The sequence below is a fragment of the Patagioenas fasciata genome, chromosome 4 (genome assembly GCF_037038585.1).
Source record: "Patagioenas fasciata isolate bPatFas1 chromosome 4, bPatFas1.hap1, whole genome shotgun sequence".
Taxonomy (NCBI): domain Eukaryota; kingdom Metazoa; phylum Chordata; class Aves; order Columbiformes; family Columbidae; genus Patagioenas; species Patagioenas fasciata.
Genome location: NC_092523.1, coordinates 26,920,130 through 26,936,249, shown reverse-complemented (window position 1 = coordinate 26,936,249; position 16,120 = coordinate 26,920,130). Strand labels below are relative to the sequence as shown.

At 40.9% G+C, this 16,120-nt stretch overlaps 1 protein-coding gene across 4 annotated transcripts in view; it reads left to right on the top strand.

Moving 5' to 3' along the window:
- Nucleotides 1-447: 447 nt before the first annotated feature.
- The window catches only part of KCTD8 (potassium channel tetramerization domain containing 8), a 95,169-nt gene continuing 79,496 nt past the window's right edge, over nucleotides 448-16,120 (top strand). For 2 of the 4 annotated variants that reach the window (XR_011738766.1, XM_071807433.1), the window contains exon 1: nucleotides 461-1,774. Coding sequence is in view for 3 of the 4 variants with exons in the window: in XM_071807433.1 (XP_071663534.1) it covers nucleotides 931-1,774 (844 nt within the window). In the remaining variant the exon portion in view is untranslated. Of the gene's footprint in view, nucleotides 1,775-16,120 lie in introns of all 4 variants that reach the window. The other 2 variants (XM_071807432.1, XM_065836971.2) reach the window with 2 other exon arrangements.

Sequence of the window (16,120 nt, the reverse complement as noted above, 5' to 3'; positions counted from 1 at the left end):
CTGACTTTCTTTTCTGCTCTGAATCACCCGAATTCCATTGTCAAGCTAGAGAGCACATAAAGCTTCTCTGAAAATCAAGAGCCCAGTGTGCCGTGCCCCAGTGAAGCAGCAGGACATCACATACAGCACTTGTGTCCCGTCAGGGCCTGTTAGATTTGTACCACCACCACAGTTGAACTCTGGTTAAATTAAATTCCCCCCCTTCCCTCATGATAAAGGCATGCTGATATAGGGAAGATGATGAAAAATTCTGTCATATGCATCCTCCTGGATGCTGCTCTTGGCGTTACGACCACCATTCCAGCACTCTGCAAGTGCTGACCGGAGCTACAGCACGAAGGAGGCAGAGGGACTTGGGGGAGGCTGGCAGGTTTTTAAAGGCAGGACGGGGGGGGGCAATCCAAAGCGAACCAAAACAGCCACCCAGCCGAGACGAGGGGAGGAGCCGCGGTAGGGGCTTGGCTCTTCCCTGGTCCGAGGCTGGCAGCGCGGCAGCGCTTTGCCAAGTGGCAGCCGGCTCCGGCGGCCGCTCAGCCTTGAGGCCAGCGCGGCTGCGGTCCCCCGCGCCCCCCCCCGCAGCTTGGCGGAGCTGGTCGAGGCGGGGCAGGGACAGCGCTCGGTCCGGGTCGGGTCGGACCGGTCCGATCCAGCCCAATCCAACCCAACCCATAGCCCCCAGCTCAGCGCAGCTCGTCCCGCTGCCCGGGCAGCGAGAGAACGCCGCGGGGCAGGTGAGGGCCGGGGCTGCGCCTCGGGGCCGTGCCGCCCGCCGCCGTGCCGGAGGGTGGTGGGAGCAGCGGCTCCGTCCAGGCGCTTCCGGGAGCGCCGGTGGAAGGAGGAGGAGGAGAAGGAGGGGTGGGGTGGGTAGAGAGGAGGGAGGCCGCCTTTTTTAGGAGGGAAACCCTCCTTCGCTGCCGCCCGCTCGCAACCATGGCTTTGAAGGAGGCGGGCGGCAGCATCCTGCCCATCAGCGACATGGTATCGGGGCCGTCGAGCTCGCCGTTTCCCGAGGTGGTGGAGCTGAACGTGGGGGGCCAGGTGTATGTGACGAGGCACTCCACGCTGCTCAGCGTCCCGGACAGCACGCTGGCCACCATGTTCTCCCCCGGCCGGGGCGGCCCGGCGGCGGCCCGGCAGTTGCCCAGGGACAGCCGGGCGCGCTTCTTCATCGACCGCGACGGCTTCCTCTTCAGGTATGTGCTGGATTACTTGCGGGACAAGCAGCTGGCGCTGCCCGAGCACTTCCCCGAGAAGGAGCGGCTCCTGCGGGAGGCCGAGTACTTCCAGTTGGGCGACCTGGTGAAGCTGCTTTCGCCCAAGGTCACGAAGCAGAGCTCGCTCAACGACGAGGGCTGCCAAAGCGACCTGGAGGACAGCAACTCGCAGGGCAGCAGTGACCGCCTGCAGCGGGCGGCGCTGGACAAGCGCTCGGGCTTCCTCACCGTGGGCTACCGCGGCTCCTACACCACGGTGCGGGACAACCAGGCGGACGCCAAGTTCCGCCGCGTCGCCCGCATCATGGTGTGCGGCAGGATCGCCCTGGCCAAGGAGGTCTTCGGCGAGACCCTCAACGAGAGCCGCGACCCTGACCGCCCCCCTGAGAAGTACACCTCCCGCTTCTACCTCAAATTCACCTACCTGGAGCAAGCTTTCGACCGGCTCTCTGAGGCGGGCTTCCACATGGTGGCTTGCAACTCCACCGGCACCGCCGCTTTCATCAACCAGTACAGGGACGACAAGATTTGGAGCAGCTACACCGAGTACATCTTCTTCAGTAAGTGTTGCCCGCGTCTCTGCCGCCCCATCCATCACTGGGGAGAGCATGGCAGTGTGCACTTAAAAGTACATCTGCACCCCCCACGCTCAAGCCTTGGTGTCCCAAAGCAACACGTAGCTCTAGAGAAACTGGGGCTGCCCCCGTTTCCCTCTCATTCGGCGCTGTCACCGCCACAACTCAAATTGTATTTTGTACATTGCGGGATAGGGTTGCCTAATGCCCCGTTCGGAGCGCTGCAGGAGAGCAACTCCCCGCACTCCTTGGAGCAATCGGGGCTGGTCCCACATTTTGCTGCCGAGTGTGCCCCGGGAAGGACCATCTTCCCGCCTGCCCCGTGTCGGGGTCCCCCAGGGGGGCGTCGCACCGGTGCCGGGGCGCCCCAGACCCGCTGGGCGGGCGAGGGGTGCGAGTGCCGCGCTGACTCCGCCGCGCAGGGCTGTGGCGCTCCCTACCAACGAGGCGGTGCGGAGATTGCAACGGCGGAGCCCGAAGCAAGGAAGGGTTTTAATATTTTATCACTGCGTTTCCTTCCGAAGTGAATGCACTGCGCCTGGGCACGGTGTCCGTGAGAGAAGGGGCAGCAAGGACACAGTCAACTTCCCGGGGAGCAAAAGAGAGTCTGCTTCCAAGGAGAAAAAAAAAAAAAGAGGAAAAAAAAAGAAAATAAACCACTCTCTAGCCAGTACGCCCCTCATAAGCAACTCTGCTGGTTCGCTGTGGGTAGCCTTAAGGGTTTCAGGTCACTCGTAAATAGGAAAATTGAGCGATGACGAATGAGTTTCAATCTGGCAAAGTATGTAGTGCTCTGTAAGGCACTGGCTGGGCATTGGTTTCAGGTAATGAATCTGCAGCTGGAGTGAGAACACCAGCCCTTGGCAGAAAGCTGACTTTGAAAGGCAAATGTTACAGACATGTTTGAGAGTCAGGTAAGCCTGTAGAAGAGAAAAATGTTTTCCATTCACTTCTGCTTCTGAGTGGTCTCATGCTCCCTGAGCGCAGGAGGGATGCTTTGGTAGAGCATCTGCCTGCCTCTGTGGTGAGGTGGGAGATGCAGCCTCTAACTAACTTCACCAGTAGGGCAGCTGCACAGAAACGACCTGTTTTGTGTACAAAAGTGGACCTAGGTACACTATTTAATAGAGGAGGAAAATGTGAATGGTTTTCTTCTCAGAGGAGAAATTAATTAAATAGTTTACAGTGGTGTATATTATATAGGTGGTGACCAACCTTTGCTGAGCAGGCTTAAGTACTTCAAATCAATCTTCAAAACTATATTAAACCAGCTTTTGAAGACTTATTGTATAGCCTATGGGTGGTCATATTTCATTAGGAAATGTAAAAACTGAGGTGTAGAGGAGCTCTGCATTCTTCTGGGTGGACTTTTATCAATATTTTACATGACTATTAAATCTCCTTTCAGAGAAAAATGGAGGTATCATTTTCAAAATAGTAAAAAAATTTATTTTTATTATTAAGACTGTGACGTAGCCTGTTCTCTTTGCTCACAAATAGATTTTTAGGTGCATAATTATTTGTGTGCATATGTGATGCTTATAAGATGCTCATAATTTTTTTTTTTTAATGTGTTATGAGGAGGTTGCTGTATAGAACAGTGGTCTAATTCAGATCAGTGTTCCAAATTAATCTCTGGTGTAATACCACTGATTTACATGGAATAATGCCAGGGATGGATTGGATGCTGTGCATAATGATTTTTGGTTTGATTTTCAGTCTTTCAGCTTATGATGCTGTGGAAAGTAAAACAGTTAATTACGTAGATTGCTACAGTTAACTGAAAATTTATGTTTTTGCCTGTTTTTGGGGGGTGTTTTTTTGTTTGTTTGTTTTTGTTTGTTGGCTTTTTATTTTTTTTTTTTTTTTCCCCCTGGGTGTAAAAAAGGACTGAGATAAAAGTAGGCTGGAAAGATGGGGAGCATATTTTAATTTTGGTTACTTGTTATGCATTTAGCAACTTTTTGTTTAACGATTTTATACATTTGAGTATGATTAGATAGGTTTTTCTGAAATATAGCAACATGGAGACAAAACTTAAAAAATCAGTGAAATGGGAAGAGAAACAAGCAAAACACAATGCCTGAAGTAATGCTTTAGATTTTTGAATGTGTTTTGTGTGTGTGTGTGTGTGTGTGTCTGCTTGTTTGTTTGTTTTAAACTGAATAAATGTCTAATTGATGGAGACCATTGATGAAACAATACTTCATTATTATTAAATGCCCTGGATGGATTGGATGCTTGCTGTTACTTTGCTGGAGTGCTGCACAATAATCCATCGAAGGGAGAGCAAACCTTGGGAGTCTTAGTGCTTTGCACAAGGGGTGAGAAAAGTGGTCAGGGTGGAGTCTCCAACAGCATTAGCCAGGACCGTGTTCCTTCCTCACTCAGGAACAGAGCCTAATACACTGAGAGAAGAACAATCACTTTTCAGTTTATTCTTTGCTGCCTGTCCCCATGAACCCCAGAAAGGAGGCAGTTTTGATTGGGAGGTTGCTGATTTTAAGAGCTCTCATGAAGTATGTCCAACCCTGGACTGTACCTTACACACAAAAAGAACTTTGGGATTTTCGGCCAGCACCTGAGACTTAATTAAGTGCAAGTGGAGAGGAAACCTAGTTTTACATTCCACTCTAGCTGCATTTGCATTTGTTCACAACATGAACATCTGCAATCAGCAACTCTATTAGTTGTTGATCTGTAATTCCATAGCAGCCACATAAACTTCTCTTTCACCATTTCTTCTGAGGACTTGTGGACAAGTCTGTTTTCTAGTAATGATAGATAGCAAAATGATTGGAAAAATATATAAGGATTTATACATTCTACCCATTTCCTTAGCTCAGGAATAGCTTAATGACTTTCTCACTGAGAGCTATTGAGGAATGTTTGAAGGCTAAGGGTTTAATCTATGGTTTGTGGAACAGATTTCAATTATGTTTCTACTACCTCTCAAACTTTGGTAGGTATTTTGAGTTGAAATGACCATCTATCACTTAAAAAAAAAAAAAAAAAAAAAAAGAAATTACTTCATATTCTTAAACATTTAGGCAGATGAAATTCACCTTGGATACTACACATATATTTAATTAATTTCTGAATTGCTTAATATCTAGGGACAGATTAGCTGATGCAGATTAATTCTGATTGAAGACCCAGAAGTTGCTTGAAACTGCTTACCAGGAAATAATGCTTCAGCCTTCGACAACATGTTCTGACAAGTACAGAAAGACACTTTCCTTCTTTGTGTGTGTAATTCCTTTTAAAAACATTAGGTTATTTGCCCGTAGTGGTGTGCAAGCTATCATGTGTGCAATGACAGCTTCATTTGTCTACACAATTACTACACAGCCAGAATTTAATTTACACCTTACATTGGTAGCTTAGTTCTGAACAGCGCTCACAGATCTGTTCCATGTGTCCATTGCAAATCCTGTCTCTTAATCATCAATAAAAGGAGTAACTTTTTATATGGCACTGAAGAGTCTCTACCAGAGTGTATCACAAACTTTTTTTTCCAATAGCTTGGCTCTGTGCTGTTGAAGCTCCCACCTTAGTACATGTAAGGATGACTTGGGTCAGATAATATAGCATGAAATGAATATACAGTTTGAAAAGAGACTCAAACTCTTTTGCTGCTTGGTTTCAAGCCACCATAGAGCATCACTGACTAACACCTGTTAGTGTGCAATAGGTGACAGTTTTCAGAAAAGTTGCTTTTAATTGGAGACAGGAGACCAGAAACCAGGAGACCTTGCTTTGTGTGACTGCAGGCAATGCAACAGACCTTCTGTTAACTGGTCTCTTTGTGAGGAAAGGGTGCAATTTACAGCTTTTGACTTTTTCTTGTGGTTCACTGTATCTCTCAGTACTGTTGTGTAATGCAGGATTGCCTGTGCATGCTATTACTATTTTTTTTTTCTTCTGTAGAATCTAATTGGTCTTAATGGATTTTATATTTAACATCTGCTATGCAATCTGACTTACGGGTGTTGAAAGCATGGTGCTCAGCTGGAAGCTTTCTGTGTTGAACTGACATGTTTATTGTAAGAAGAATGCAGCAATATTTAATGAAAAAAACTTTGACGTGTATTCTATTTCAGCACTCCTGTTTCACATGTGACAATTTCTGTTTCCTTGTCTCTTGTTTTTGTTTGTAGTAGGTGGCATTTTCATGAATTTATGGTGCTTATTTTCCACCTGAAGTCACAGCACTCTGAGATTATATTGGTTGCTGTGGAAATTGTCATAAACAAGTGATAATAATTTTGTAATCAGTGGGGAATAAGCAGTTGGAAGCAATGAACTTCAAGGAAATAATATGGTATTTTGAAAAACAATCAAACAAAACACCACCAAAACCAAACTGAAAATCTGAACCTAAACAATATCACACCACCAAGCCCTTAAATAAACCCCATCAATAACAACAACAACAAAACCTGACATTGTTTGTGTCTTTGCAATAAAAAGGAGAATAAAACAGAAGGTTACACCTGAAACATGAGGAACAAACATGTATGTAAAATACTTTGAGGTGTTAGTTACTCTGTGAATGCCATCACTGCTTACTTGGTGGATTTTTTTGCTACATGAAGCGTGTCTGTGCTTTTTTTTTTAATCTGAAAAATGCCAGGATGAGGAAAGGAGACTAAGATAAAAGCAAAACAACAGTATTGCTTCTCTGTGCCACATTAATATAAAGCTAGACAATTTACTTTGAGTTTGAACCAGAGCCTCAAAGATTAGGGTACAGATTTTTGGTGGTACAGCCTGACATGAAGGATTAAATCAATATCATAAGTAGAATGTAGAAAAGCTTCAGATTTCTGATAGTATCAAGATCTAGGAATGTTGTTTCTTGCAGGACTATTGAGGAAAGACCCCTAAAGAGAGATGCTGTAGGCAGTCCTGTGACTTTGGACAACTGGCATAAAACTTCAGGATATTCTGCCTTGTGATTCCAATTCAACTCTAAACCAGTTAAAAAAAAAAATAGACTACTCTTTATCTTGTCGTTTTTTCCAAAATATATGTCCCTGAACATAAAGGGATTAATCAAACTGCACAGTCATAAATTACTAATATAAGAATATCTTTCTTATGCCACCACTTGACATAATGTGTGATGAAACTGGTTTTCTGATTTTAGCCATTATTTCAACAAAAGGACTCTATTTGATAAAGATTTCAAAATGTGAAAGTAAAAAGAAGATTGAACAAATTAGGCTTTTTAATAAATAAACAATGAAAATAACTTGCGTTCTTCTACAGCTGGTGTAAAGACACTGCTGCAGTAAACAGCTGTGCCAGGAACCTTTTGATTTTTTTTCCTGACATTCAATAGAAATATGCAAGAGTCAGTACAATGATTTGTGCTCAGATTTTAATCTTTATATCCAGTTTCTGCTCTTATTACAATAAAATTATATTTTTAAGTACTGTAGAGCCACTTTAATATTTGGAGCTGGGGACTGGAACTGTTGTACATTATTTTACAAGTAAAATTAGAGATTAACTGAGAAAATGAACTAGTCTGGATCCAAGATCAATACTAGATAAGCAATAAACACCTTGATACAGACATCTGTTAGTTCTGATGTTGAGAAATGGAAACATACTAGTTTTGACATTATCCCAGACTTGTAGTTCTTGTGGATTACTTGGGAATAAAGTAACAGTGTTGGAGAAGCTGACTTTGCTGGATTTTTAATATCTTGCAGAAAAACTGCTCCTTGGTGTCAGATCACTTCATACATTTCCATGGATTTATGACAGTAGTTGCAGGGAAATATTTACTTTTCCACAGTAGGATGAGCAAATCATATTTTATTTTTCTTTATTGTCAACATGAACTTCCAGTTATGTACTGTTAAAGCACAGAATTTATGTGCAAAAAGTTCTTCATAAAATATAATTCCAGGCACTATTTAAAATTAAAACTTTATTGCTAATAAAATACATTTTGCAATGTATTTGCTTTCTCATTATGATATGGCTAGTGTTTCACTAATGCTTTTCTCCTTTGCAGCAAATACCAAATTTGTTATACTATGAGGAGAATTGGAGTGGGCAGCAAAAATAGACTAAGCATTGCACTGAGAGGGAGTTCATTGATTCTCACATTATCCTCTTTCTGCTACAGTTCCACCTTTGAATGTAGATCTCCAGAAATGAAGCACTGCTCAGGCAGCTCTCACACATGTCAGAAGTAATATGCTATGAAGTGGCAGAAACTCTTCTTGGTTGACCACAACACCAGCATGACCCGAACAAAGTGATCACAGAATCATAGAATTAATCATAGAATGTCCTGAGTTGGAAGGGACTCACAGGGATCATTAAGTCAAACTCCTATCCCTGCATGTGACAAGCCCACAGTTCACACCATGAGTCTGAGACTGTTGTCCAGTCTTGAATAGTGTCAGGCTTGTGGCTGTGACACCTCCCTGGGGAACCTGTTCCAGTGCTCCACCACCCTCTGAGTGAAGAACCTTTTCCTAAACCTGCCCTAGCACTTCTTCCTGCCATTCCCTTGGAATCTGTCATTGATCACCAGCGAGAAGAGATTAGTGCCTGCCCTTCCTCCTCCCCTTGTGAGGAGGCTGTAGACTGTGATGAGGTCTGCTCTTAGTCTCCTCTTCACCAGGTTGAACAAACCAAGTGACTTCAGCCGTTCCTCATACGACTTGCTCTCCAAACCCTTCACCAACTTCATAGCCCTCTTCCGGATCAGAAGTAATTGGTCATATTTTGGTGTGTTATTAGTTTAAGGGTGACATCTTTGGTGAGGCAAATACCTAGTTGGGCAAAGAAGGAAAGTCTGTAAGGTGGCATGCATCCATCTCACACCTCTCTGGTCCTGGGCTGCTTGAAATCACTGTGGTGCACCACATAGCTTGTACCCAGCTCAGCATTGCCCAATGTTGTCCCAGCAACTGGGCATATCCTGGGTGACACTTCAGGAGAAGTGAATAGAACCACCATGTTCTGGACTTTCCCTCTGATTTTCTTTCTCTAGTTTCGGATTGCTCTTCTGCCAGAGTTGTGTAAGAAGTCTGTTACAGAGTTAGGTTGACCAAGGTCATGTCTGCAGGGCTTTTTCACTCCACAGACTGATTATTAGGTTGGTAGTTGGTTGAATAGGCATAACAGTTGAAAAATTGTTGAAGTCACTATATCAGCTAACATTCTAACCTGGCAAGCAGATGTTATTTTTATATCCTAGGATGATTTTATTACATTTCTGCTCACAAGGCCTGTATTTCTTAAAGCAGGTGGAGTACTAATGGCACTCTCAAATCATGGCTCTTTTATAAACTGAGCCCCTGGAAGTCCGGTGGAAAACCCTTAAAAAAATTACTAGGCAAATTTCATTTTGCTTTAGCAAATCAAATGCTTCATGATGGATTTCCTAGGGAGGTTGTTCACTCCAGCTTGGTAAAACTGCATGGTCTTTTTCAGAAGAGGTAATTTATACTGTACTTAAAATTCATATATTGACTAAATGTTAGGAGAAAAAAGTGCTATGTCTAAAATGAAATTATCATTCTCAGTAGAGTTTAAGTACTTTTCTTAAAATGTTTTGTATGATTTGTATTTTTTATTTTTAAACCAGTAATGTCCATTGCACATTTAGCTTTAGCCTCATATAAATTCAGGGCTACTCAGTGATTTTTTTTTAAATTGACCTACATGGAATTAATCATATAAATAGGAACTAACAGTGTATGGAACACTCAAGTCCTATTCCCAGCTGCAAGACAGACCTTCACTGGGAATGAAGCAGCAAATAGTCGTGGGCTAGTCTTTCACATAAAAGTGAACTTCTAAACGATGTGACTTCCTATTTGGTGTCCTAATTGTTTCTATTAACAGTATTAATACACATAATCCGGGCAGGAGGTAAGCAGTGATGTTTTGTAATTTTTATGACACTTGTGGAAACTAATTGCATTCTGTTTTGGTTACATTGTATAAGATGATGGTAACAAAACTTACCATGTTTGTAACATTTTGACAACTTAGCTTTAGAAGACATATAAATTGAAGAACTCCATTTGAATCCTCACATCTCTAAATATTTTCAGGACTTCACCACACATATGTAAAAATCCCAGTGCTGTTAATGAGAGTTCCACATTTCTAGCAAAAAGATCAATACAATGCTTTAAAAACATTTATGCAAATATTTCTTCTTTGTGGAATGACTTCTATCTTGATACTGTCTTCCTCGGAGTTGCTCAAGAAAGAATCTAGAGCTAAGGAGCAGCATCTTTACCCATTCTTTGCCCCATGGGGGCTGCCTGGTTGCAAGCAGCACTACAACTGCTCCCAGTTACAGATGGGGCAATGATTCCTTCATCAACATTTTGCAGCTGAGAGCGGCTGAGTCAAAATTTAGTTGTTCCCTTTCTCATTGCTCCCCGTGTACCTGAACCCTGTGGCAGGGGCTCTGAGCAAAGGGGGAGCAGAGCGAGGGGCCGCTGCCACTGCCTCCAGGCTGTGTGTCGGGTTTACTCTGCACTGCTCGAGCCCTGCACCCTGTGCCTGACCTGTTTTCTGCTCCAATTACATCCCTTAGTGAATAAAGAAAACCAGAGGAGCTTATGGAATAAGAAAAAAAAAAAAAAATAGTACTTCTTTAGAAGGGATTACTACAACACCTTTTAAAAAAATACTGTAACTCAATCCAGGGACAACTCAGTCACAAGTGCAAGTACACATGGCAAAAATAATGAATTGAAGTAGATATGCTGTACACGTCTTTGGGGGGAGAAGGGGTGGGCTGAGAAACTGAAGAGAGAAATCAACACCATCATTGACTTTTATTAATGAAATTAAATATTCCAGGTCTTTCCTTAGCATACGTGCAGTTGTATTACACTTAAAAAATACAGAGATGTTCTCTTTGCCTTAGCAGAAAGAGATGATGCAGAAATGAAATCAGTCAGTATATTTTATTTTTTTATATAAACAAACAGCAATAACTTCAGGATGTGTTTTTTTCTTTTTAGTTTCATCCTTACTGAGGTTTTTCCCTTTAGTAACATTAACAAATATTCCCAAAGAGAGTTGAGTCACTGCTCAGGGACTCCTGACACATTTTGTTGTAAACAGTCTCCTGCAACTTACGTTACTTGTGAAACTCCTTTATATTTTATTTAAAGTAGATGTTTAGAGGTTCCTATAAGGATTACAACTGTGTCAGAGTATTCCACAGAAGTTTTTAAAAGTGTACCATCTTTCCAAAGGCTTTTTATCAGTGAATATTATATACATTTCTGAGGTATCTGTGGAGCTCTTTATAGTTTTTAAATAGTAGGAAGAAAAAAAGCCACAAATTGCATATATACATGATTATATAAATAAATTGTGTGCAAAACAGTTACTTTCATAACCTTGTACTAGCAGTTAATTAAACCAGATTTTTTTTTTTTCCTGTCTGTTAGTCAAATCCCCATTAAAACCACCATATCTGGAAAAATTTGAGAGTAATGACAAATATCTATTTTGTGTATGGAGAAGTACTGTCTAATGCTTCTGCTTCTTAATTGGTGGTTCTTCCATTCTCATTGAAACTCATGAATACAAAATAATATAAAAATAAACTACAAAATAGTTAGAAGGCAGATAAAATAAATCAATAAGATAGAGTGCCAACAATTTAATCAGAGTAATGTGTAGATAATATAGTGGAGAAAGACAAAATCTAAACAACCGTTTTTGCTAGTTTTTCTTAATAAACACATTTTCTTTCCCTTTCTTTTATAGTCACTCATTTATATCCAGTCACTTCTCAGTATTGTTCTCTTCAGACAGCTGTTACTATTTATGTTGTTAATGCGTACTGTGGCTTTTGAGCTGATCTGAAACAAAGCAGAGGCATGGCTACTCTTGCATTTCCACCTGTTTTTGTCACTTTCCAGCATCTGGGAATATAAATATCACTCATTCCGTCCTCCTAAAAATACCAATACATAACCTTACATAAGTGTGATCAATATTGCTGAAGCTATGTGGACTTTCGGGGGAAAAAAAATAATCAAAATAATTAAGCTATTTATGATGCAAGACAGAGCGGGACCATTGTTCAAGTATGGTTGTATCTGCCCTCTCTTCCAAAAGTTTGGCTTCAAATCCCACACCTGCTTTTCAGAGTGACTCACCCATTCAAAGCACCAATTCTTCTTCAGAGCAGGAACTGTCAGCATCTGTATGTGTAGATAAGCTTTATCATATTAAAAAGTGTAAACCAAGATTACATGTGGAATATAACTAAGACGACTGTAATTCACTATCCTGCTTGGAATTTACCAGCACCCATAGACTTTAATTTTCTCTTTAAGCAATCCCTCAGAAACCTGTGATTATTTACCTTTTTCAATGTTGTGATAGCTTGCAAATATAAATTTCTGATAATTTTATTTTTCCCATGACATTTCTTCACACTGTTGGTTTGTCTCTGGGGATGTGAAAAATGAATGTAGTGTTTCTGAATGTCATAGACAGAAATAGACAAAATCTATGTGTTTTTGCTACCCAAAAAACATCTGGAGTAACAGATAGCAACATCTTTTGGCTTCAAAATAATCCTGTAATTATTTAGGATAGCAGAGACAAACTTCTCAGAAATGTTTGTTATTCACTATGTGATATTTTGAGGACTATTGAAATTTTTAAAGTTTTATCTCATAACATGCTAAGTTTATATCTTCCTATGACTTCTAGCTGCCTCGTAATCTAGTCTCCAGTCATAACAATAATCACATTTTCATTCCTGTCTTTTCACTATTTACCTTTTCCACCTGCAGCTGAAGCAGTTCAGTGTCTGAATTGGTGGAATTATGCCCCTAAATAATTACATCTGTGATCACATTTAATTACAGGAAGAAGAATGTGCTTGTGGTAGAGGAGATTAGGTTAAATGCTGCCTGTCTAATCAGATCCCTGGTGACTGACTTCTGGCAGTGCTTTCTTCCTAAATCCTGTTGCTGTGGATGTGATGAATAAAAGCTGCACAGCCTCTGTGAGTCCACATGTTCGGGGATGGCTGGCCCTGGCTGAATGGGCTGAAATGGGGTCCTGGGCAGGGTTGGAGGTGCCCAAGAGGTGGGCCAGGGCCAATACAGCTGCTGGTGTCCCCTTGGGGCCTGGCACTGTGGTGGCCATGTCTGCTTTCTGTGAGTACCAGCAAATAAGCCAAGAGCTGCGTCCTCCAAGGACCCTCTTGACCAGGTGTCATAATCAAAGATCTGTGTCAGGGCCTCAAAATACTAGGGCAATAATTCACAGTGCAGTGTTTTTCCAAATTTAATGAATTCTTGTAAAATAAAATACATGAGAAGTAACGCCTTGAGTTATTTTTATCCAGGAAAAGCAAGTGGTTTCTGGTCAAAGACACGAGTAAGGCAAGAGCTGCATCTAACTAATATTTATTCAGTCCCATGGCACACTATTTGTGTTTCTGTGACCATGCTGCTGAAGCGATGCAAACTTAATAGTAATCTTCCATTTAATACAGTAAATCTGAATATTCTTCACATTTGGCTGCAAAATATGGAGGGGAAAATGCACCTGTTATGAGCAATTGGTAACCTGGAAAGAAATACACTGGAAAAAAATGATTTGCTTTTTAGGCTATGCAAAAATGTCTTATTTATAATTAATATTAATGATCTGACTATATTCAAGCCTTTCCATACTGTCATGTCTATGATGCATAAAATATAAAAAGGAACTTGGGGGGGTCACTTAGCTACTCTGAAAATGGTAAAAATATTCTGAAGTTTGAGAAGATGCACTATTTTGTTGTTGTTGTTTTTTTAACTATTTAAATACATGTTTTAGGAATCAGGGTTGTGCTCTATCAACAACAGTGAGACTACTAGAAAAAGTAGTTATGCTTTTTAGTGAACCATGTAACAAATCACATTTGAGAATTATATAAGCCTAAAATTGACCTCCAAATCAATGCTTGCAATCTTGAATGTATTTTCAGAAAATCCAGACAAGTTCAGTGAGAATTTCCATCTGCACTTTGGGTACCAGGCAAGCAGCAGGGATAAACGAATTTAAATTTAGACTGCTGGTTTGGAAAATTTAGTTCTTCTTGTCATCTCTGTGACTGGCAATAAACTGCACTTGTTTAGCATCTTCCTTATCCTGTGGGTATATTAGAGTTCTAGCAATACAGAAATTGACATTTTACCAAAGTCCGCCTTGATTTCTAGCAGCAGTTAGCTCTCAGTCATTTGTTTGCCCAATTAAATCAATTTATAACAGTGAAAACAACAGTGATTAAGGCTATTTACTATATTATTAAGGAATCATAGCAAGAGTATTGCAAGTTACTGGATAATTACAGCTAGTTCAGGGTGAAATGCCATGATTTCTATGTAAGAAGGCGTATGGTATTAGACTGTGGATCAATAAATTAAGACTATTAAATGTTACATGTGGTAGTCATATGATGTTCTCAGCTTTCAAGCTTAATAGGTTTATGAGTTCCTTGATAAAAGGAAAAACATTTCCACCACTGAGGCAGTCAGGCATTGGAACAGGCTGTGCAGTGATGCTGCGCACATTGTGCACCTTTGGAGCTTTTCAAGACTCATCTGGATCAAGGCCTTATAATCAGGTCTGACCTCATAGCTGACCATCCATTTGAGCAGGAGGTTGGACTAGAGACCTCCTAAAATATGCTGTGATTCTCTTCTCTGATGTGATTTAGCTTGGCATTGGCTATTTGATATCACTTCTCAGGAAAGGCGGAGTAAACTGCTGCAAGTAAATGAAATAGATGCTAAAGAGCTATAAATTCTGATTATTCTGAAAATCACAAGCTTCAAATCCTTAACTTTATGTTATCTTTTTACTTACTGTTGTATGTCCTACTTGTAGTCAGAATTGAAACAAATGCTTCAGGAGGAAGTTTCTTACAGGACTTTCTGGCCAAAATTCAAAACCATAGAACATAAAACAGGCCATAGATAAAAAAATTAACTGAAAAAGTGATCAAAATTAATTTTGGATAGCACTGCTGTTGTTGATCACAGTTTACCTGAAGAAAGAAATCTCAAAAAAATTAACAAACCGCTATTATTTGAACCTCTAACCATTGTAATTCTTTAGATACATTCTGTAGGTGCTATCTCTCACAAAGGTGCCAGACTACCTTGGATTTCTTTTTCTTTTTCCTTTTCTTTTTTCCTTTTTTTTTTTTTTTCTCTACACATTTTGATTTTTTTTTTTCATCAGTACTGAGTTTCTTTCATGTGACTTTTTTCTTTTTTTTTTTTGCCTTGAGCTTGTCAGGCTCTGTTTTAGCCCCAGCATAGCTTGAATCAATTTATGTAGCAACTGCAAAAATGCTGAACAGGGATTTTTTTGGTAGCCTGTAAAATGTAAAAAAAAAAAAAAGCATAAAGCAAACATGAACAACGCTGTTACTTTATAGTAATTCAATGCTGGGTGAATGCAGAATGTAACAGCAAGATAATTAATTATTAGGATATTTAAACAACTTGGGATTTTTTCTTCTTCAAATACTAATATAAGAATAGAACATGGGGCACTAATAACTAGGATTATACAAAAAATATTGGATGTTCCTCTTGCTTCTCCCACATTACTGACAAGATTGCAGAAGTGATGTGTCTGGAGGCTCTGTTAAAAATCCTCTTATGACAACAAACTAAACCAGAAGTATTGCTTGCATTGGTTAACACCTAATAGATAAATATACATGTCATAGGGAGGAAGCATAACAGGAAGAACTTACGACAGGTCTTATGTCAGTTGTGTGTTGTCAAAACACTTTTGACATCCACGAAATTATGTCAGTTATACCTGATAATGTGTTTCCTTCTCTAAAGTTATCCTCCTGGGCAAGGCATGTGTTGTTAAGAAACAGCGTATTTCCACTGACATTCATGGTGATAGAGGGATTGGGCAGATTGGTGAGCTCACCTGCATTCTCTTAGAGAAGGTTCAGATGTCTTGATGGTGTTAACAAGTCTGTCCCTTTATGTCCACATGAGATATGGTACACCATCTTTTTAGTGCACTCTTTCCACCCTACAAATGTAGACTACCACAGAGAGCTACTTTCTCTTTATTGTTTTGTTCTCCAGATTAAGCAGTGTTTCTCCAGCATTATTGGAGATGAGAATGACCATGTTTTATCAGGATAAAGAAACTTGCTCTGTAGTCTTTCAGAGTCATTAGTATAGCTTGTATTCCAATCAGGGTTTTGTTGTGATGAGGAAGATACAGATTATCTGCTTCAGCCAAATAGTATCTAACACTATCTTGCTACAGTTCTGGAAA